The sequence below is a fragment of the Aphelocoma coerulescens genome, chromosome 4 (genome assembly GCF_041296385.1).
Source record: "Aphelocoma coerulescens isolate FSJ_1873_10779 chromosome 4, UR_Acoe_1.0, whole genome shotgun sequence".
In the NCBI taxonomy this organism is placed as follows: domain Eukaryota; kingdom Metazoa; phylum Chordata; class Aves; order Passeriformes; family Corvidae; genus Aphelocoma; species Aphelocoma coerulescens.
In genome coordinates this window covers 53,761,547-53,783,306 of record NC_091017.1, presented here as the reverse complement: position 1 = coordinate 53,783,306, position 21,760 = coordinate 53,761,547, and the positions used below count along the sequence as shown (strand labels likewise).

Genomic DNA, 21,760 nt, shown 5'->3' with positions numbered 1-21,760 from the left:
GTGTTCCCATTCACATAACTGAAATCATCTAAACCCTTTACTCATTAGTCATATTTACACAAAATTAGTACAAGCCTCCAACTGTAAAAAAATGACAAAATAAATATTAGTGTTAATTATCTTTGAACATTAGCTTTTCTAGTTAAGAAGCAGTCTCTCGAAATGAATGCTACAATAAAAATCTCTCTGTATTTCTTTTTTTTCTTGTTTGACTAAACTTACTGATGGCTTAGATTTTGCCTTCTTTTCTTTTCCTTTGTCCCCTTTTCTGTTGCTGGTAAAGTAATGCAAGGTGCCATATTCCATCAAGGCAGCAAACACAAAAATAAAGCAAACTGAAACAAAAAGGTCCATTGCTGTCACATAGGAAACCTTTGGGAGTGACTTCCTAGCAATTGTACTCAGTGTTGTCATGGTCAGCACCGTGGTGATCCCTGTTTGAGAAAGAAAGAAAAAAAGACAGAAAGAGGGAAATGTATAGGTAATCCAATCACATTGTCACCAAAAAAAGTCATCATATTAGCTCTTAATTTATTGATGAGTTGCATAAGAACTGAGCCACAGCAGGGTTCCCCACTGACTACATCCACACACATTGGTGCTATTGCAAGAAGCCTCATACCTATGGATGCAGCAGCATCCATGGGATCATAGAGAAAGCAGCACATTTCACCTTCCCTTTAAATCCCTCCTATTTTCAACACACTGAATAACCTAAGTTTGATTAATATTATAAATCTGACATTAAATGTACACATAAATACAGTAGACAAACAGGTACAAATAAGCACACTAATTTTATAAACACAAGGAAATCCTTTAGCTCTTGAAAGAACAAAATACTTAAAAGGATGCATTCAGAAATAAAAGGTGTGTTATTAATCAATGATTTCAAGCTTTTGATAAACATGGGAAAAATGAATAATGTCTCCAGTTGTCTGCTTCTGACACATAGAAGATCAAATTACGTGACATTCATGGCTTTCTGGTCTCATTCTCTAACTTACCAGATATGCTTTCAACACTGTCTTAAATAACAGAAAATGTTTCCCTTGATTCACTTACATACAAGTTAATTAAAAGAATAAACTGGCCTTAATAGCTATGTGTTCAAAATCTCAACTATACTGCTCTTCATTGGTTTAGCATTTATAAGGTATTAACAGTTTCTTTTTATATTGGATGCTTCAGGGAGATGCAAAACCTTTTACATAGCAGTCCAAAATTAAGGTGTGACCTTTCCTTTGGAGATCAATACTTGAACACATACATAATTTTTTATTTATATGCACGGGACTATTAAAAAAAGAAAAAAAAAAAAGGGGGTTACACCAGTCTAAAGGTGTCTATGGCTTATAAATTAAAATGTGGAATCAGTGGTTGCTATGGACTGTTCCTGCAGCAGGAAGGCAGTAGTGATTTTCCAAGAGATTTCCCAATGAAATTACATGCCTAAAAGGGCAAACAGATAATAACAGAGTTCTTCAAAAGTTCTTCACTCCCACTAGATACTTTTGAAAATCAATTAGGTATTTCTCTGTATAGCTAAATATTTAAATACCTTTAATCACCTCAAATCTTTTGCTCTGGGAAACCACAGTCTGCCAGGATCTCCCAACATATATGAGAGAAAAAGCTTTTCAGTGTACCAGACCCCAGCACAGCCTCTGGGTGGGAAGTGCCACCCACCATTCCCTGTACCAACTTCCATTCAGAGAGGATAAAAAGAGACACGAATTTTTCCAGCCCTGTCTACTGTGTGAAGGGCATATGGGTGCTGTCACAGGGAGCAAACCTCCAACAGCAAAACATGCCATGATAGACCTTGCTTAGTTTTGGCTTTCTTGGTTAAACTTCTTTTTCCATAAAATAGTGTCTATTTGACAGGTACTCTCTTTCTCCTTCTCCAGAACATTTGCATGTGAGAAAAGTCATCCTACAATCTGTCAAATGATGACTTTTGCATGTTCATAAGAAAGGAGTTCAGTTACCTGCAGGGAGCTGTAAATAAGATATTACAGATGTTTGTATTTCACCTCAAGTAGATGAAGGCTACTACTGCTGAAGTGGGAGCTTGAAAACTTCAGCTTAACCATGACATCAAAGGTGAATTTCTAGGTTCATTGCATACAAAAAGTACTTTGTAAAAAGAAAAAACTGGATACAGAACCAGCAGGATACTAGTAGAACAGTTTTTCCTGTTATAACTATTGTATTATAACTAGTCAGAACCCCCAAGGATGTCGTCCAATGATTAGTCAGTCAAAGAAATCTGATGAGATTTATGCATCATGGTCTAAAACTATCAAAAGTAATTCTCACTTATTTATTCAAGACTTTAGCCTCTCTTCACTAAACTTTGCAGTACTTTTAAATAACATAAAGTTAAGATCCAAGACTTGGATTCTCTTCCCTTGCTTTTTCATCAGGCTACTGAGCCACGGCTCATTTTTGCTTACTTTCTCTCTTGACTCATTAATCTGGCAGGCTTGCAAGTGGTCCAGTTTCAGTGGGAAAGGCAGGGAGTTAAGTTAAAGTGTGGACCCATGTTTCTGATAGTAAATGGCCTTGTAGGGTGGGAATGGTGTGCTCACAACACTGTAACTGATGAGGAAAATTAACTCACATCTCTCACTTCCTAAGATACAACTCTTCAGGTCTTGACCTTTCCTCCAGAATAGGTCAGACTACTGTCACTAGTTCTACTATAAGCACCTGTCACTGCTAAGCTCAAAGCTGTGTCCTGTGCACTCCACGTACGTGTGTATCAGGCTTTAATGTGGGGACTACAACTTTTCTCCAGGGCAGCACGTGAATCCTGAACAGTCAAACTTAGGAGACTGACACCATGCTAAACAGGTCAGCCAAGATGACACTAACACGGAGTTATATTTGTAGTGGAACTTGCAACACACTTCAGTACTGCCTGTAGTAAAAACAGGAGTTTTTGTGACTTATAGGCTCAACTGCTTGAAGTGCAGCTTTGGTTGCAAATTTTCTGTCCTATCCTGGATCTAAAAGAATAATTGAATTTTTCTATTAAAAACAAACAACACCCCCCCAAACAAACAAACAAAAACCAATACCAACAATACAAAAACCACAACAAAAAAAACTTAAACCTGATTTTCACAGTTTTTGCTCATGTAGTAATAACTTCATTTGTTCCATGATGCTAAGTGTCAGACTAATGATTGCCACATGGCAGTCCCCAGAGATGATAAAAAAAGCATAAAGGAGAAAAAATGTGTTTATGCGAACAACAGCAGACGCACAAGGCTTGGATGAGGATTTCCATGCTCAGCATTGCCTCCTTAAGCTCTGCTGTGCAACTACAGCAGTATTCTCCTACTCCCAATCTTGCAGTTCAAGAGAAAGAATGACCAATGGTCACAATCTGAAGGGGAGTAAGCCGTGCTTTATTTACTCCCTGCTGCACATTTGTATTCTTTGGGAGTACCAGATCCTTCAAGGATGAAAAAAGACATTCTTACCCAGAGAAGTCCTTGCAGGAACTGCATCCTTATTGATCCAAAATGATACCCATGAAAGAACAACTGTGAGTATACAAGGAATGTATGTCTGAATAGTAAAATATCCCATGCGTCTGCTGAGATCAAAGAATATTGTCATAATAATATAATCACCTGAAAATTTGAAAAAAAGAATAAAAAGCATTTACATGACATCTAATATGGTTTTAGGTTGTATCTTCTTTTGTTAGTCTTGCTCTACATAGATATTGCACAAAATAAAATTCAACACTTTGCCTTACCAGACAAGGTATGAGAAATCTCAGTTGTATTTCGTAGCCCTACAAATGCAAACTGATACAATCTCCAGTATTTTGGATCTGCCACTTCAACAGAGGTTTTCTTCCATTTGTATTCAATTTCATTTCTGGGATATCCATCTAGAATAAAAAAAATCAAACATTCATCCATAGAATGTACCAAAGCATGTTTTCTGATCTCTGAAGTGACTTACAAACTAAACCAGGCCTAAACATAAAGTGGATCTGAGACTGCCTATAGTCCTCCTGATACATTTAAATTTAACTACAAAATATAGGGCCTCAATTTTAAGCCTAGGTAAATGTATGATTAATCAAAAGCTGTATCAATACAAATGTTTAGAAAATATCTACATCATATTCTCAAACTCCAGTAATAAAAACTGGTTCCGAATCATCACAATGAATTAATACATAAATGTAATTACATTATTGTTAAATGACCAGGAAGAGCTTAAAAGGACAGACACTTATTAGCAAGTGGCCTCTTACTCCCAGGCAGCCAGCAACAGGATGAGAGGACATGGACTCAAGCTGCATCAGGGGAGGCTCAGGTTGGATATCAGGCAGAATTTCTTCACTGAAAGGCTGTGAAGCATTGGAATGGTTTGCCATCCAATTGCCCAGGGAGGTAGTGGAGTCACCATCCTTGGAGGTTATCAAGAAACAACGGGATGCGGCACTTTGTGATATGGCTCAGTCGAGAAGTTGGTGTTCTCAGCCTATGACTGTAGGTTGGACTTGATGATCCTGGCAGTTTTCTCCAACCTTAATGATTCTATGATTACAATAGCACAATTCCCCTAGGATTTTTTTTTTTAACGTAAGTTTGCTTCAAAAAAAATAGAGCCTGAAGGTTGTGGTTTTGCTCATATAAAATAAGTCCCACTGAAATGAAAAGGACTTCTTATACTGATCCAACATTTACAGGAGCAGGTTGAAGAAGACATATCTTATTTTTCCTTTTAAGTATACCACATGGAACTAATTCAAAGTCTTGCAGGCATAAGAAAACAAAGTTTTTCCAGGGAAGTGCATTTCCATTAACTGGAATAGGCATCGTATTAGACTCCAAAGCAACAAGACTATTTTTAAAGTTGCAAAAAATGCATGCGATTTAACTCATTTTTTAATGCATTAAATAATGCAATAAATCTACTCAAAACATGAACAGTCAGTTCTTTCTTATGCTGTAAGGCTTTAAGAAGTAAACATTTGCTCTTCTGCTGCCAGATTTTAAGGAAATTTAAAGCCTGAACATAAAGAAGAAAAAAAATTATTTTACCACCTACAGCTTGAAAACTCCAGAGGACAGGAGTGTTCATCCATAGGAAAATTATGAAGCTGAAGATAACATTCAGCATTAATTGTCAACCTAATTAGAAAAGGAAGGGGGAAAAAAAAAGAAAAAAGGTTATATTCAGGAATGCAGACATTTTGGACTACATAGTAAAGAACATACCCAGAAATAAATTTTTCCCATTCATGGATATTATGAATAGCCTCCTGTGTGTATCAGCAAAACCACATCCTGCATCAGCACCAAAGAACAAAACAAGAACTATTACTGCATGCAACTTGAGTCTCTGTTGTTTCAAATGGTATTTCAAGCCATTTCAAAAATTTCAATTGATTTGGGGGCACCTCTCAGCTCTATAAGAAACGGGATAAAAAGGAGGGTCTGAAGATGGGAAGGAGAGGAGGTTATTATAGCAAATAAAGGCCCATTTATCAAGTCAAATTGCATTTGGCATTGCTGTACCTGGTAGCTTTAAACAAGAGAAAATAGGTGGGGGACATTGGACTTGCTCATGGAAGCAGTTCTGGTGAAAAAAGTATTTGGACAGGAAAAAGCAGAAAATGTTTTTACTCATTTAATGTCTAAGGCATTCAAATAATTCACAACTTATAAACATTTTAGAACTGACTTAGTACTCATAATTGTCTGAACTGAATCCCTTTCTGCTTTTGAAAATGCTATCACAGATTTTCACAGGACTTCCAAGTAATCAGTGCAAAACCCAGTTCTGCTACCTTTCACTAGTAAGCCAAAGGAAGGGGCTAGACTCCAAACTGACTTCTTTGCATTTAAAATACCTCCTCCTTTGTTGGCAACAAAGTAGGAAGTCAGAATGTCTTTTAAAATCAACTTTAAAAACTGCCATAATGCTCACATACTTGACAGTATGCAATGCCTACATATTAGACAAGAAGGGATGGGAAAAGACTCTGAGACATGCTGCCAGATAGTTTCATAAGTCTCTGAACAATTTATTCTACACAAACTTCCACTATGACCTGACCAAAGGTTTATAAGGAAAAGTGTATTTCTTAGCATACACTGTTGGAGAGAAGAAGAAAGACCCTTCTCCACACTTTTGAGCCAAATTCTTGCATCACTATGGAGGTGAGTTTCAAATTTGTCTACTATGATTTATGTATCTATTGCCTTTACTTTCCATTTTCAATTTTTGGATAGTTAAACACTCAAAAGAAAATAAGCCAAGCCTTCTGTTAAAAGCAACACAACTAGATCTGGAATCACTGATGGTGCAATGGACAGACCATGGGCTACCCTCAGAGGAGATTCAGTAAGGCTGATTAACATTTTCACCATGTCTGCCCCCTCAATTACTGACAAGGAAAGAGTGGTGATACAGGGAAGCCCACGAACCTGGAGCACTGTCAGATCATATTACTGTTCCTTCAAAAAGCAAGATATGAACCTCTCAATGTTGTTTTACCTTAGGTCAAATTCAGGCCATATCCTCACCTATACAGATGTTTGCATGTTGCAGTGCTGGGTGAGAGCCTGTTCTGCTGTTTTGTTACCAGATCACTGCACTTTATTGCTCATACTCTGACACAGTAATTCTAATCTATTGCTCTGTGAGGACTCACATGATTTTTCTGCTTATATTTATTTCCTTCTGTTATTTTGGATCTCTTTAGAAGAAATTTTACATTTAAACTGAATGGACAATGGAAGGGTAAAGTCCAAGTATGACTCTACAATTGCTAATTAGAAAAGAAAAAAAAAATTAGCATGTCAACAGAAGGGGCTCTCTAGAGGCTTTTATAAACACCAACTGGCATAATAAACCATTTAAAAAGTGCTCTTCAGAGATGTCTGTATGCTCTCAAATGATGCATACTAAGAAAAAATTCAGTGAAGAGAATCCCTGTAAAGCATTCTAATTGTTCTTACATTCAATACAGGAGAAATTTATAAATTTTTCATACAACATAGCCTGCATATGAACATAGCATAAATGACTGAGAAGAAAGTAATTAAAAGTGCTACTTTTTGTTTTAAATATATAAGTAAATAAACAAATTAATAAACTCTTAAAAGCAAAATCATATTTATGGCATCCTCTGCATGGACTACTTCTTGACCAGCTCCTGATCTATTGCAAGATTTTTTAGGCATATTTAAAAAATATGACAGAGATGACCCTAAAATAGTTTCTGTAGACTACAGCCTTTCAAGAACTGTTTGAAAAGTGCCTCAAAAATCAGTACATACAGCTTTAAGCTTAAAAGCAGCACAGGCATCTCCCATTTGCCAAGTAGAATTATCACCAACATGTTTGCTTATGCCTAATTTGGATGAACAGATTTGTTGATTTTAATAGATTGCAAGGGTAAATATGTTAAGAAGTACACGCAGGACTGGGGCGTTAGCTTTAATCAAACTCCTTATAATTTTTATTATCTGAAGCATTTAGTATTTTACTTACAAAATATAATTTGGTGGAAACTAGATACTGACGTATTTAGACCACAAATAATTTATCTGCAATATATTAGTGACAGACCACCATGATGATAAATATTACATAACATCCTTTTTTAAATATTGCCTGTACCTAAATGAGATCAAAATTTTCTATCCCCTTCAGCTTTCCTTACCCAAATATCCTTGCATTATATTTCAGTACTATGAATTTCCTCTTTTTCATGATAGAATAATCTTTATTTTCTTGTTTAATCAACTCTTTGCAAATTCCTGCAGTCCATAACAAAACAGATGCCAGGAATTTGGTTCATATTCATTATTTTCATATTCCTGGTCATACCAGGGTTTTGGGGTTTTTTCTATCCAAACAATGAAAACCCACCTTAGAGTGTATAATACTCTTCCATCACTCCAGATTCGAAGCAAACGATTTGGAGTTGTAATCCAGTGAGCATCAGATTTCCTTGAGTTCCGGAAGAAAGTGTCTGGAATCCAAATTTTTCCAACCATATTGCTATTAAGCATAAGCACCTTCATTGAGCTGTTAAATTTTAGACGACTGTCATACCAAGTCTGGGCAAAAATTATATCTATAGTGTATTCCTAAAAACAGAGAAACAACCATATCTATGTTTACATTTACCAAAGTCTGCAAGCCAACTGGTTTTTGACCCATATATAAATCTGAAGCCACCTCCTCTATTCTCTTTTGTATTACCATTTGCATAGCAGACAGCAGCCAGTAAACCCAGAATGAGAGACAAAAGATGCCCACAGCCTTCTGTCCCTTCCTCTTCTCCCCTGACACACAGTGATTATTTCAGGAAGAAGATACATGATGGGAGCTTACTGTAACTTGGAGGTTCCCGCACAGTGCAATCACCTCTGGGGGCCCTGGACAGAAATTTAAGGGCAACCTTAGTACTTCAGGGTTAGACTATGTTTGTTAAGACAGATATTCTACATCTTTTAAGAACCAAACAAAACAAGCTTTCTGTATTTTACCCCAAACTTTTCAACATGCAATTAAACATCTTTCAAGAAATTTCAGATTATGAAGAATTCATGAATATGTGGAAATTAAACATGACAGTTTGCAGAACCATCTGTTAACATCTGCCTTGTATACCTACCAACAAACATACAAAAGTATACATAATCATAATCAGGAAGGAAATTTCCCTAAAGAAATTCCACTTTACTTATTAAAGCCTCAAGGAAGTGCCTTCTGTAATAGAAAATAAAATTCCTCTGTAGACTTAATGGATTCGGTGAAAAGAATGGTGGAAAACCAAAATAAATAAATAAAAGGAAACCCCATTTTATTAAAAAATTCTTGACACAGTAAAACTTGAGAGCGATAAACAATACAGGTGCATAAAAGAATTCTCCTTTTCAAGGAATCCAGCCAGTTGTTTCTGCACTTCAGAAAAAGGGGCAAAGCAGCAGCTCTTTGTGTTGGCACAGCACTAGACCATGACTCTGACTTTAATGGCAATAGCCTCACTACCGGATGGCAGAAGTGATCTTCTCTGCACGGCTGCCCCAGGAGGGCTTCAATGAGCACCTCAGCAGCTCCCCTGCACGGAAGGAGCTGGACACCAGACTTAAACACTTGGTGTTGGTTGTTCACCTCTCAGCTACAGGCTGAATGGACAGGCGAAAGCAAGGAAGAGACAGTGTGTCACACTCTTACTTTAGCCAAAGGGGTTACTACTAGTTTACTTGGTCAGTAAGAATGCATAGTGCAGCCAGAGAATTCGGTTTTTAAATAAAAGCTGAAAGCTTCATTGATTGGAGTGGATTTTTTTTTGTTGTTCATTTTAAACAATCACAGCAGCCAACTGTATAAGTTACAGATTCCTCATTAATTTCAGCAACTGATACCACCCACCTCTCAAGAAAGTTTGAGAAATTCAGCACTTTATCCTTGAGAAGTGCCAAGGCAGATATTCCAGGACTATCTGAAACTCTCTTAATTTTCCCACCTCACCAGATGGGAGAAGTGGAAGCTTAGGAAACAGATATGCTAGAAGGAGGCTTCCTCTTGCTCTGTGATGTATGGCAGATGAATTACCACCTGAACTGTGGTAACTCAGTGATTTTCAAAGGTTATGAACAACTAATGCATGAGGCAAACAGTGGAGAGACAGAACAAAAAGACTAATAAAAATGCATTTGGACGGTGACTTTGATCTAAAACTCTGCATATTTTTTGAGAGTCACTGCCATGAAGGTCAAAACAAGTCCCTGATCTTTTTTTTTATTTCTGTAAACAGAATTCCAGACACCTGTGAAAACCCTGGAACTGCTTAACTTTAAAATTCAGCTTTCTGTGCTCATGTGTAGTGGTTACAACTGAAAATGAAACTTGCCCTGCTGTGGTATAAAGGAGAGCCCAAGGCAGTGCACCAGAGAAGTGTTTTAATGGGCTTTAATGGAACAGAATGAACAAAGATTCGTGCATTGCCTTTACAGTATAAATAGAAGAAAAAAAAAAGAAGTCAGTGAGCAAAATCAACAGACACGACCAAATGTACAAAAGTGAAGACTGAGTTTGAAGGTGCTACTCTATGCAGCCACTTCACACTAGCAATACCTGGTTTGAGAAAAAAAAATTATCAAAGAGACATTATAGTCAAATCCATGAAAGCAAAAAAACACAGGTTGTCACAGAATATCAACCACTCTAATAAAGTAGAATAAAAAAGGAAGATTATTTTGAACACAAAAAACAAGGGAATGGCCTCAGGTATTCTTTTACCTTTCAGTATTAAATGTGCAAGTTTGTATCCTGTTAAATCCAAACTGCAGCACTGTGCCAGCTACCAAGAGGAAAATTAGTTCTACCCCAGATGAAACCAGCATGCCATGTATAAGAGCAGTTGTTTAAAAAACTTTTGGAAAAGAAAACACAAAAAACCCCAAAAACAATTCTTCATGGTACATTTCTAACTGTTCAGAAAAAATCTAGTAGGCAATAATTTAACATCAGAATATTAGTAACTCCTTGTTTCCAAGCATCTTGCTGAATGTCAAATGAGATCCAAGTCCTAGCCTCTTGTAACACACCTGAAGAGACCTGGCCTCCATTTATAAGCTCACACTTCTGCACCCAGACATCTCCGTCTCCCTCTCTCTCTGCAATCACCCAAGCACAGGCATAATGTTACCATTCATCCCACCTGAAAGACATGGGCTTGCAGCCTCATGGTGGGTGGCAGCAGCAGTTCACCCTGCTCTTCAGCAGGGACCCAGAGACAGTGCTCCGATTTCACCCAAGAACAATTATTCCACTTCTACCATCTGCCTTGGTGACATTACTATCTACTTTTCAGCATATCTATTTGTCCTATGCCTCCCTGAGACCTCTCTGTCTTTGAGGGTCCATAATACATCCTGAGGCAGCACATATTCTTCACACAATTCATCTTACATGGGATCACATTTTTAGCCTTTACTGTCTTTCTCTGAAGTGAATCACATGTTGAATTCCCTAAATTTGCATCTCCTGAAAAATATTTCCTTTACGAAGAGGGAATCTGGGTGCATAAAATCTGTTAAAAATTAGGTAGAAAAATCACCATACTGTCTTTTCTGGGAGTACTTTGTTTCTAAAACAAGATGAATAGAAGCCCTATCTTTTTTTCAGATATTGTATAAGCAAGCACAACAGCAGCAAGATTTATATAATATTCTTTTAGTGCAGCGAATCTTTCCAGCCAACTATTTTGCTTTCCTGTTTTTCTTACAAAATTTAAAATTATTGCTCTTATCACTACTTCTACTAGACTTTCATGTAACTCACCATTTAATGCCACTGTGCAACCATAAAAATTGGTTTACTACTCTCTCTTTCCAATTAAGCTAATGACAAAATAGCCATGCAGAATAAAGTGGAATCCATCTACGGCTGTGTTAGTAACAGCCACAGCAGAACGCATGCTTATTCATATTTACCCTCACAGGGTTCAAGAACAATGGCACACATTGGCTCATATTTGGCATTTGATTAAATCACTGAGTACTTTTTTCACATCTGACATGAACTGCCCACCTGCCTAATTATTTACGGATAACTTCAATCCTCCTCCCTCTCTTTCCTCTCTAAAAGATAATAACAAATTCCAAAGGCTGGGAACAGTGTGACTAATCAGAGATAACCATTAAAGGGCCAAGAAGGGAACAAACTGTGACCACGGACAAACACGTTCATAGCCTGAGTGAAAGTCATTTAATAAATAAATCAATCACTTCAAACAAAGTAGGAACAGCTATTGAAGGGGGATAAATGGAATCCTCAACATATTTCATTGTCATGCACAGTTCAATTACAGTCAGACTTGATAACAGGTCAGTGGACTGCTTTTTTTTTTACTGGAAAGCTGTGAAAGAAAGGGAGGCAGATATCATCTGACACAATTGTTTCTCATTACAAACTGCATCACACAAATTCCAACATAATATCAATAAGGATAGAAAAAAGCCTAACAAAGAAGAAAAATAGAGTTCTTGGATATTTTGCCTGACAGTCCAAAAACTGATTTGATATTCCACAATAAAAAAATTGTGGAGAGGGCAAGTAACAAGTAGCTAAATTGTGGGCTGGATTATGTTAAATGCAACACATTTTGTTTAAGAACAGGAAAAAGTGGCCTAGTTTCATGAGGCCAAACAGTAAATCAAGGAAGAGTCCCAAAACCAAACTCAGAACTAAAAAATTTTGTTACAAATTACAGACCTACAATGCAGCTAATGACTGGTGAATTTCAGAGAAAAATTAATAAAAACATATTCCTGTCACTTCATCTTTGCTCAGAAACCCACCCCAGCTTTTCTTCCAGATTCAAAATTTTATGTGAAGGGCACCTCAAGGTTTCTGTAATGGGACATTCTGAAATCTGTTTCATATGGAGCCCCTCAAAGCAGTTCAACTAACAAGTTTACATGACCACTTTATCAGTTATTTTATCATTCCATTCAGCATTCTAATTCCTTAAACTGGAATTCAATGTCAGTGAGGCAAGGAATTTAAAAAAAAAAATTAAGAAGGGAAAACTAAAAAAAGCATTCTACCAGTCTATATGTTTCCACAACAAGAGACGTGATTTAATACCAAATATTGGTTTAGTATGCCGATAAAGAGATTTTAAAAACAAAAAACTCATAGACAAAAGCCTTCCTAAGAGGTAAGCACCAAATAAAGCATAGAGCATTAGCCAATTTATCTTCCCAGGGTGCTGCCAATAAACACTCGTAACCTTTACCTTTTCCCTCACTCAAATATCTTTGGACATAAATAAGGGGGGCCATAAAGTAATTTATTAAAATATTTAACCTATCTGTGATGTATAACCTCTCTTAACAAAATGTTGAAAATGTGGCTTCTCTCCCTGGTAAGTTCCTTTAAAAGCCCTTTTAAGAGATTTTTCTGAGCTGCTTCAGGGCCAACGATGGTTTCAGAACTTAATCCCCATAGCTGAGACCAAACCAAAAGTAAAATTTCTTGGTTTAGTAAACCATTTTAGTTTGCTCACTAAAGCAATCTGAACTTACCAACCTCAGGGTGAGATCTAACAGATCCACCAAACCACAGTGCTTCTGAAACATACCTGTAATATTACATTAATGATACTGCAGCCATGGAAGAGGTGAGTGCTGCAGGAAATGCAGTGAACAGACGTGCATAGCGTCTGCTTACAGAGTCTTTTAATCACTCAGATTGCTGTAACTGTACAGATAATCACACTGGAGGATGCTATGAGAACATACACACAGGGTAAGTGGAAATACAGCAAATCATGTCTACTGAAGGTGAGGGAGTACAGCAAGACCCACATAGTCACAATTCAGAAAAAACCTCACTCTTCACATCACAATTCGCCATCTGTGCTTATCTAGTCCTTATTTTGAACATGCAAATTGACAGATGCAAACAACAATATGAATAAAAGGCAAGATTTAGTTCAATGTTTTGTAGATTAGAAACTATCATTAAAATCTTACCAATAGTGAAAAGATTAGCTAGAAAAGTAGCTAAAGCACTTCAGCAAAATCTATGCTTTTATTTCATCAGCTTAGATTTTGGTCATTTGAAGAGAGCAGAAGGAGAGGAAGTAGATAAGTTATATACATAATCTATATACATTCTCATGGTAAAAATTATATAAAAAGTTTTGATTTACTTTTCAACTGAAAATTGAATATTTCAGCCAGTGCCTCTCATAAACAAACTTTAAACTCTAGAAAGTACTAGAGAACTCAGAACAAAACAAAGCAAAAACCCTCAACAACTGAAAAATCCCAAAAAGGTGAAACAAAAAAAACCAAACAAAAACAAAACAAAAACAACAAAAAAAACCCCCACACAAATAAAAACAAACCAACCACCAAACATATATAAATAAATACATATCAAAACCCCAGGAATAAATACTGGTATGGATTAAGGGTTTGCTTTAGAGATTGTCAATAGTGATTTATCAGCTCCATTGACTCTACTTTCTAAATTAAGCAGCTACATCTACTTTCCTGTAATTAGAGAGACTCTAGCCAAAATTGGACTCACAGGCAACTTTAACAACAAAGCTGTACATTACTCAAGCAGACATGATTCTGTAGTTTCCCTTCTTAAATAAACTATAAAGTTTCAAATGCAATACTTCACCATGCAGTATGGTGCAAATGTTTTCAAAGCAAGACTAATTGCACAGCTACTGTTTGTTCTTTAATGTACATGGTCTTCCTGCCATGGTTCAAACTCCCAGCATTGATGGCAAACAGACTTACCTAAGGCTTGGTTTCTACTCTGCAATTCCTGCAAAATACACAATCCTACATGAAACACAGCATACCTATTTGATTTTCTGATTGATGAGGCTCCAAATATCAATCATCTGCTACACTATACAAGATATATATCATAGCATGTACAGCCACCAAGAACTTCCTAAAAGGAGCCTCTACGTACATACTGGTCTCAAGAACATAACCCGTTGTGGAGACAAACCTCTACAATAGAGACACTACTGTTATTCAAAAAGGCAACATCTCAATCAACACTTACTGTATGCTGGTGAATTACACACTTCAAGAAAAAATGTTTTGAACACGAATTCTCCGTGGTGGTCTAAATAAGCACCCAGATGTGAAAGACTTGATGAAATTTAAAATAATACAAAACCAAAATAAAATGAAAGCCTAGATCAACAGGCAGTGAAGTTGCATTGACTTATTAGCAAAAGCATATTGCATTTTTTAATAGCTACTTTGTCAGTGCAGTCACTCCTACTGCCAAGGGAGTAAGGCAACACGCTTTCCAGGGGTAGGTCTACTTTATTGGTAAACAGCTTGGAGATGCTGCTGCAAGAGAGGCCTTCCAGACCGCTCCCCTTCAGCAAAGTGAACTTCCCATAAGTGCGTCGTGAGGGGAAAAATCCTGCTGTAGGTGCCTGGCTTTTAAGAGTGAATGAGGTTTTGTAGGGTCAGCAGAGATCCTGACAGCAGCTCTTATAGGGGCCAGTGAATTACAGCAGCTTTCCCTGGTGCACAGCAGCAGAGGCAGCCATGAAAACCTCTGTGATAAGAGCCATTGCTGAGGTCCGCCTCTATTGCAACGAGCTGTTTACAAGCTATTGCAACAATCAAAGCACACCCTCTGCCTCTCTTCTCCAAAACCCAGCTCAAATCTAGGCCAGCTGAATTATTCCAACAACTGGAATGCAGCACAACCTGTGTCCATACAGACAGACAGATAAGGAATTAATAACAAAGAATAGGTGTGTAATGCTCTTCAAAGTATTTATCTTATAGTTGACACAGAGGTAAGAGGTACAGACAAAAAACTAAATGCAGCTTTTCTTAGCTGCAGACACAAGGGACACAATACAGCTGAAGAAGACAGAAAGTATTTGGAGAGGATATTAGAGCACAGGAAGTAACAATAAACTTTACATCAGAGCAGACAAGTGGACTGTGTAGCTTTGGGGTGAAAAGGAGGAGTAAAGTGCTGTTTGGGTTAGCTTTAACACTAGTCAATACCTTTACCCTCTTAATGAAGTGCTGTGTAATACTTACATTAACATTACTCTTGATTTAGATCATGTCAGATCACAACTGAATGGTGCAGGCACTCAATACTGGTTATACAGGATACATAACCTCTACAAGGAGCTTGTGGTTTGAATTTAACATAAAAGACAGGATTTGGAAAGCCAGTGGGGGCATAATTACAGATAGCAACTTTAGCACAACACGAGCTTAATTCTTTGTGATAATTTTTAACCTTCACAGAGGAAAAAAAAAACATGACATGAACAAAAGGAAAAGTAAGTTTAAACAGAAACATAAGGAGAAACAATGAAGTGGCTTTGCAGACACTTATAGAAAGCTTCTTTCAAGCATAAAGGGCAGCTTGGTAGAAATTGATATAAAAAGTTGAAAGTATGGGAGCAGAAACTAGCAAGATCTGAGGCAGGAAATGGCCTCTTGAGGAAAAAAAAAACCTAAAAATCGCTGAGGACAAGTTTTGAAGTACCTTGAAAGTGAAAGGAAACAGTTTATGTGTGAGATCCAATGAAAGAGAAGACAAAAGAAGAACTTGAGCAAGAGATGTCAGTAGAAAAAGTGGAAAATTCTCTCTGTGGGACATCTCTAGATGATATGAGAGGAGCTAAGCTGCAACTGGAAAGGTTACAGAAACACATTAGCAAAAAAATGGGAATTTGGACAAGAGTTTCCATGTGATTGATCAAAAAATAAAGAAATATAAAATCTCTTTGCATTAAGAATTTGAAAGTCTAAAACTGAGACCCTACTCCTGGTTCTAAGATTCATCACATCAGAAAATTTTTAGGTATCAGTCCTCAATGCCATACAACAGTGATTATGTACAGCAACTGAGAGTGTGAAAGAGGTGAAAAGTTGTAAGCTTTAAAGATGTGATTCAGTCATACTGAACTAACAAAACAACTGTGAACACATATGAGTGACACAAGACAGTATTTTAGACTGGACAAAAGGAGACACAGAAGAGCAAGCAACTGTCACAGAAAGGTGGCTGAATTTGTGCATGAAACTTCCAAGAAGGAACTGAGAGCAGGAGAAGAGATGACGATCATGGAAGACGTACTGTGAAGAAGCACCTAAGGAAGAGGTTTAAGAAATATATTCACGTCAATACTTAAATAGACCAAGTGTTAGGAACACAAGAAACTAAGAGACTTTATCACAACACACTGACAGATGGACCACAGATAAAAAGCAAGCTTTTTCAGAATTGTTGTCTAGCCTTAGTCACATCCACAGCTCAGCACTTCTGCCATTTCTTTAACAAATTACAGAATCAAAGATCAGCCCTATGCAACTACAGAGCACTTACATCTGAAATCTTGGATACTTCAGAGGCAGTTTGGTTATTGCTCTGGCTGTGAATGCTAAGAATCTGAGATTATATAAACTGGATTTCCAATCAGGGGACTGAAGTAAAAATAAACAGTAGTTGTAGTAGTAGTAGTAGTAGTAGTCGTAGTACTATTACTATATTGATAATTATCATTACTGCAACCATGCCAACTGTGGCTTAAGTGATGCAATGGTACAATATGAAACCAGTATTTCCTAAAGCATGAACTAATCTAAGATATAAGAACCAACCACAGCAGAAAAAGACTGCAGCCTTACATAATAACATTGCTATTATATGGCACACAGAAATCAGGCCATATTTTACAGCAAAGAGCATAGATTTTCCTAGTGACTTGTGTGGAACCTTCAGTACCTCTCCTGGCATCATACCTATTAAGGGACAATGGGTAAACTGCAGCTAAGAAGAGGAAAAATACTGAATGCTGTTTAAAGTGCAGACTGAAAAGATGCCTGTTCTCTGCTACGGTTTCAGAAGGCTACAGCAACATTTGTCAGTTGTACAGTAGCTGCATTTTCCCTCATCCCTCACCATTCCCTTCAAATTGATCACAGAAATTGGGAATAACACAGGAACTGCTATGCTGAGCCAGTATGAGCAGAATACTGCGTGTATTTGGCCAATTCTCCCTGAACAAGACAAGCTTAGAGTTATCTTGCAATAGCAGTAGCCAAACTGCAAGAACCAGACTAATCAATTTAAGCTAATCTTTTTTTTGGTGGGAAAAAAAGAGAGAACAATCATGAAACTGTACTTGTGAAGTATCATATAACTTCTAGAGCTGGTAACATAAGAAATGCCAGCAGAAATATGGGGTTTGACTTCTAAGTATACTCCATAACAGAAAAAAAACAATGCTCAAGCCTACTGAGGGAGTATTTGCTGTATATATACTGTATTACAGTATATGCCGTAAATGAACAGTGTCCATCAATCTCAAACAGTCCTCTGAGCAAGCCAATTAACCATGATCACTTGCCATGCTGACTAGCACCACAATGATTGGAATCTATCTTCCCTAATTGAAATAACGGAGTAAGTTGGGAAAAAAAATATTATTCTAGCTTATTTCAAAGAAGACACTGTACAGTAAGAAGCAGGTAATATTCAAAGGCTCGTTGTTTTATGAACAAATTGATCACAGAACATCTGCCATTTGAAAGAGAATTAAACCAATTTGCATAAAGTGCACACACTTGACTTCCCAGAAATTTCCATTGCTTGCACAATGAATGACCACAACCTAGGAAACCTCATAAATTCTCAAATATGGGCCAAAGTGCATCCCTCATGATCTTCCTTTCAGAAAGTCTGTATAAAGCTCATAGAGAACACTGGTTCTCCTCAAAACCGTCTTCCTCAAACATAAAAGCAATTCTAACCTCCAGGAAAAGCTTCAGGTGCATTTCACAAACCACAACAAGACCTATCAAACAGTGCTAACCCAGTTCTGAATTACTACTACTATTGCAGCATTTGCATAGCACTGATTTACTGTGTTTACATTTCTCATGTGGAGCTGTGTTCATTTAGACACAGAGCTCTGTAACAGACAGTCAGACAAGGAGGGAGACAGAGAGTTCACATCTTTCCTTCTGGACGATTCTTACTTTGGATTTTTTTCTCTAGCGTTTGTTAAATCCTTACGTCAGTGTGACATGTGAAGTCAATGTTCACACATGTAAACTGACTAGTTATCTGCAGGATCAGGGCCTTGCTAAATCCAGTACCATTGAGTAACACAACACTGAATACAATTCAAAACCAGAGTTTAAACTACCTTTACAGAATAATGCACAGAAAGAGTGCGTATCTTTAAGTACTGGATTTCAGGGTACCTTTACGTAAAGTATCTTCAGGTCATGATTACTTATACTCTAGTGTACTTTGTGTAAATTAAATTGCATTGTAAAGTAAGAGTACAAACCTTCAAATCCTCAATACAAATTTAGTGACCAGTAGAATAAGTGCAGTGACACACCAGGCCATGAAGTATCCTCCACATGTGCAATAGTGTTGAGCAATCTGTTTCAGGATACTGATCCTATTGATACTTGAATACTTTGGAAAAAAAAAAAAATCTGCAGCTAGTTATTGCAACTAGAGAAAGAAGTGGAATTTTGAAGTCAAAGGATACTTAAAATTCACCACCATTCTACATAAAGTCATAAATGGTACAATATGACAAGACAAATTGTATCCTACCAATGTCCAGGCCATGCAGTCTGCCTACTAAAGTAGCATATTGTATACTCTGTGAGTATCTGATTTTCTAAGTGACTTAGCTCTCTTGTTAAAAATTAGAGTGGTAGGCTTTAAAGTATGGCTTCAACCTGCAATCACAGTAGCCTTCAACAGATAATAAGCAAAGATCGTGTGACAAAAGCTAAATTATCCACAGAAGAGAAATGCTGGAAAATAACAAGGAAACTGAACTAGTCTAGTGAAGTGCAGTCCTAAAAATTTATCCTGGAATTTTCAGATTGGACCTTCTAACAGCAAGTTCCAGTAATAAATACAGAAAGCGAATACAGAGCATCATCTCATCTGCAGGAAGGGAAATAAAAAGTAGTAGCACTCAAACACACTAAAATGGCAATGATATCAGAATGCTACAAAGTGCTAAGTCATGACTTAGAAACACATTAAAAAGCACAGAAATTTAAAAGTATCATTTTGTTTCTGTAAACCTACATATTTATATATGTATGCAGTTTTACACAGACAGATATAGACAGTCTGGTGGAGCACTTTCAATTTTTAGTCTATCAGTCACAATATCTGTGCATCTCTACAGAAACAATCTGCTTCTTTCTAACTATTTACTATATGAAACTTGAGTAAATATACACCAAATACAGGGAAAGTATAAGCTCTTCTCTTTGCTCTTCATTTTTGACACAATGCAATTCTGCATCTTACTTAAGGAACTGCTCCCGCATTCCTTCTCAAAAAATTTCTCTAATTTGTGGTATTACTCTTTATTGTCTTGAGAGTTTTGATCAAACAGAAATTACAAGAAAAGGTCTTCTCTTAGTTAAAGGAAGGAAAAAATGTCTTGGAGGGGTGCCATGCCTCTCCCTGCCAGCTGAATTGTCCACTTGAGCCGTCTTGTCAAACCACAAAAGCTGTGATTGCCAGCTGTGTGCTGGCATGGTTCTCCCCTGGACATCTTGGGGCATCAGTAGCACAAAACTTTGCATATTTATGAATACACAGGGTTTGGGGGATGAATACAGGGCAGAGAAAGCTAATGAGGCCAACAGGCAGCATGGACCAACATGCATTTTTGCACTGGGACCAAATATCTGACTCTGCTACTTTGATCACCACCAAACAGTGGTTGCTTTTCATCTTGGCCCTAGCTTGGAAGGAGAAAGGCAGTAAAAGCCTAATACTTCTACTTATAGTGTTCAATATATAGTAAAAATAGGCTCTAAATAGCCACTGCATATCTAAACTCTGTAAAGAAAACCCTAGACTACTGCAGAGCTACTGAGGATCAAGATTTTGCTAATAAAAATGCACTTAGAATCATCAAATCATCAAGGTTGGAAGAAAGCTGTAAGATCATCAAGTCTGACCACCAATCCAGAATTGTAGCCCCTAAACCAGTAAACCACATCACCCAGCATGAGATCCAGACACCTACTAAACACGTCCAGGTGATTGCCAATGATGACTCCACCGCCTCCCCAGGCAGCCTATTCCAATGCCTGACTATCCAAACAGTGAAAAAAGTTTCTCAATATCCAATCTGAGTATCACCTGCCTCACCTTGAGGCCAGTTCTTCTTGTCCTCTCACTGTAGGCACAGTAAAAGAGACTGGGCCCTGCTTCACTACCACCTCCTTTCAGGGAGCTGTACCAAATGATGAGGTTCCTTCCCCCTGAGCCTCCTCTTCTCAAGAGTAAACAAACCCAGCTCCCTCAGCTGTTCCCCCTAAGACAGGTTTTCTAGATATTTCATAAGTCTTGTTGCACTTTACTGGACATGCTCCATGCTCCAGCACCTCAATGTCCTTTTTAAAGTGAGGGACCCAGAACTGAAGCACTCAAGGTGCAGCCTCACCAGTGCCAAGCACAGGGGGACAACCCCTGCCCTGGTCCTGCTGGCCACACTATTGCTGATATAGGCCAGGATGACACCTGGGCACACACACTGGCTCATGTTCAGCTGCTGTCAACCAGCACTCCCAAGTCCCTTTCTGCTGAACAGCTCTCAAGCCACTCTTACCCCAGCCTGTAGCACTGCACGGGGTTGTTGAGACCAAAGTGCAGGACCTGGCACATTGCCTTATTAACTTCCTGCAGTTGTCCTTGGCCAACTGATCAAGTTTGGCCAAGTCTGTCTGCAGAGCCTTCCTACCCTCAAGCACATGAACACTCCCACTCAACTTAGTATCATCTGCAAATTTACTGAAGGCGCACTTGATCCCCTCATCCAGATCATCAATAAAGACAGAACTTGCCCCAATGTATCAACCCCTGGGGAACACTGCTAGCAATTGGCTGCCAACTGAATTGAGCTCCATGCGCCACAACTCTCTGGGACCGACCAGCCAGCCAGTTTTTTACCCATTCTAGAGTTCACCCATCCAAGCTACGAGCTGCCAGGTTATCCAGGAGGATGCTGTGGGAGATGGTGTCAAATATTATACTGAAGTCTAGACAGACCACAGCCTTTCCCTTGTCTACATAGCTGGTCATTTTGTCATAGAAGGAGACCAGGTTGGTCAAGCCGGACCTTACTTTCACAAATCCACGTTGGCTGGGCTTGATACCCTGGTAGTCCTGCATG

General features: G+C 37.9%; 1 protein-coding gene across 3 annotated transcripts in view; it reads right to left on the bottom strand.

The window, feature by feature from the left end:
• GABRG1 (gamma-aminobutyric acid type A receptor subunit gamma1) overlaps positions 1-21,760 on the bottom strand; it is a 53,274-nt gene that overhangs the window by 4,894 nt on the left and 26,620 nt on the right. The window contains exons 4-9 of one of the 3 annotated variants that reach the window (XM_069012177.1): positions 7,918-8,138; positions 5,086-5,168; positions 3,776-3,913; positions 3,495-3,647; positions 219-434; positions 15-28 (exon numbers count right to left, since the gene is read on the bottom strand). In XM_069012177.1, coding sequence (XP_068868278.1) covers positions 15-28; positions 219-434; positions 3,495-3,647; positions 3,776-3,913; positions 5,086-5,168; positions 7,918-8,138 — 825 coding nt within the window. Of the gene's footprint in view, positions 1-14; positions 29-218; positions 435-3,494; positions 3,648-3,775; positions 3,914-5,085; positions 5,169-7,917; positions 8,139-21,760 lie in introns of those variants that run through there. The other 2 variants (XM_069012176.1, XM_069012178.1) reach the window with 2 other exon arrangements.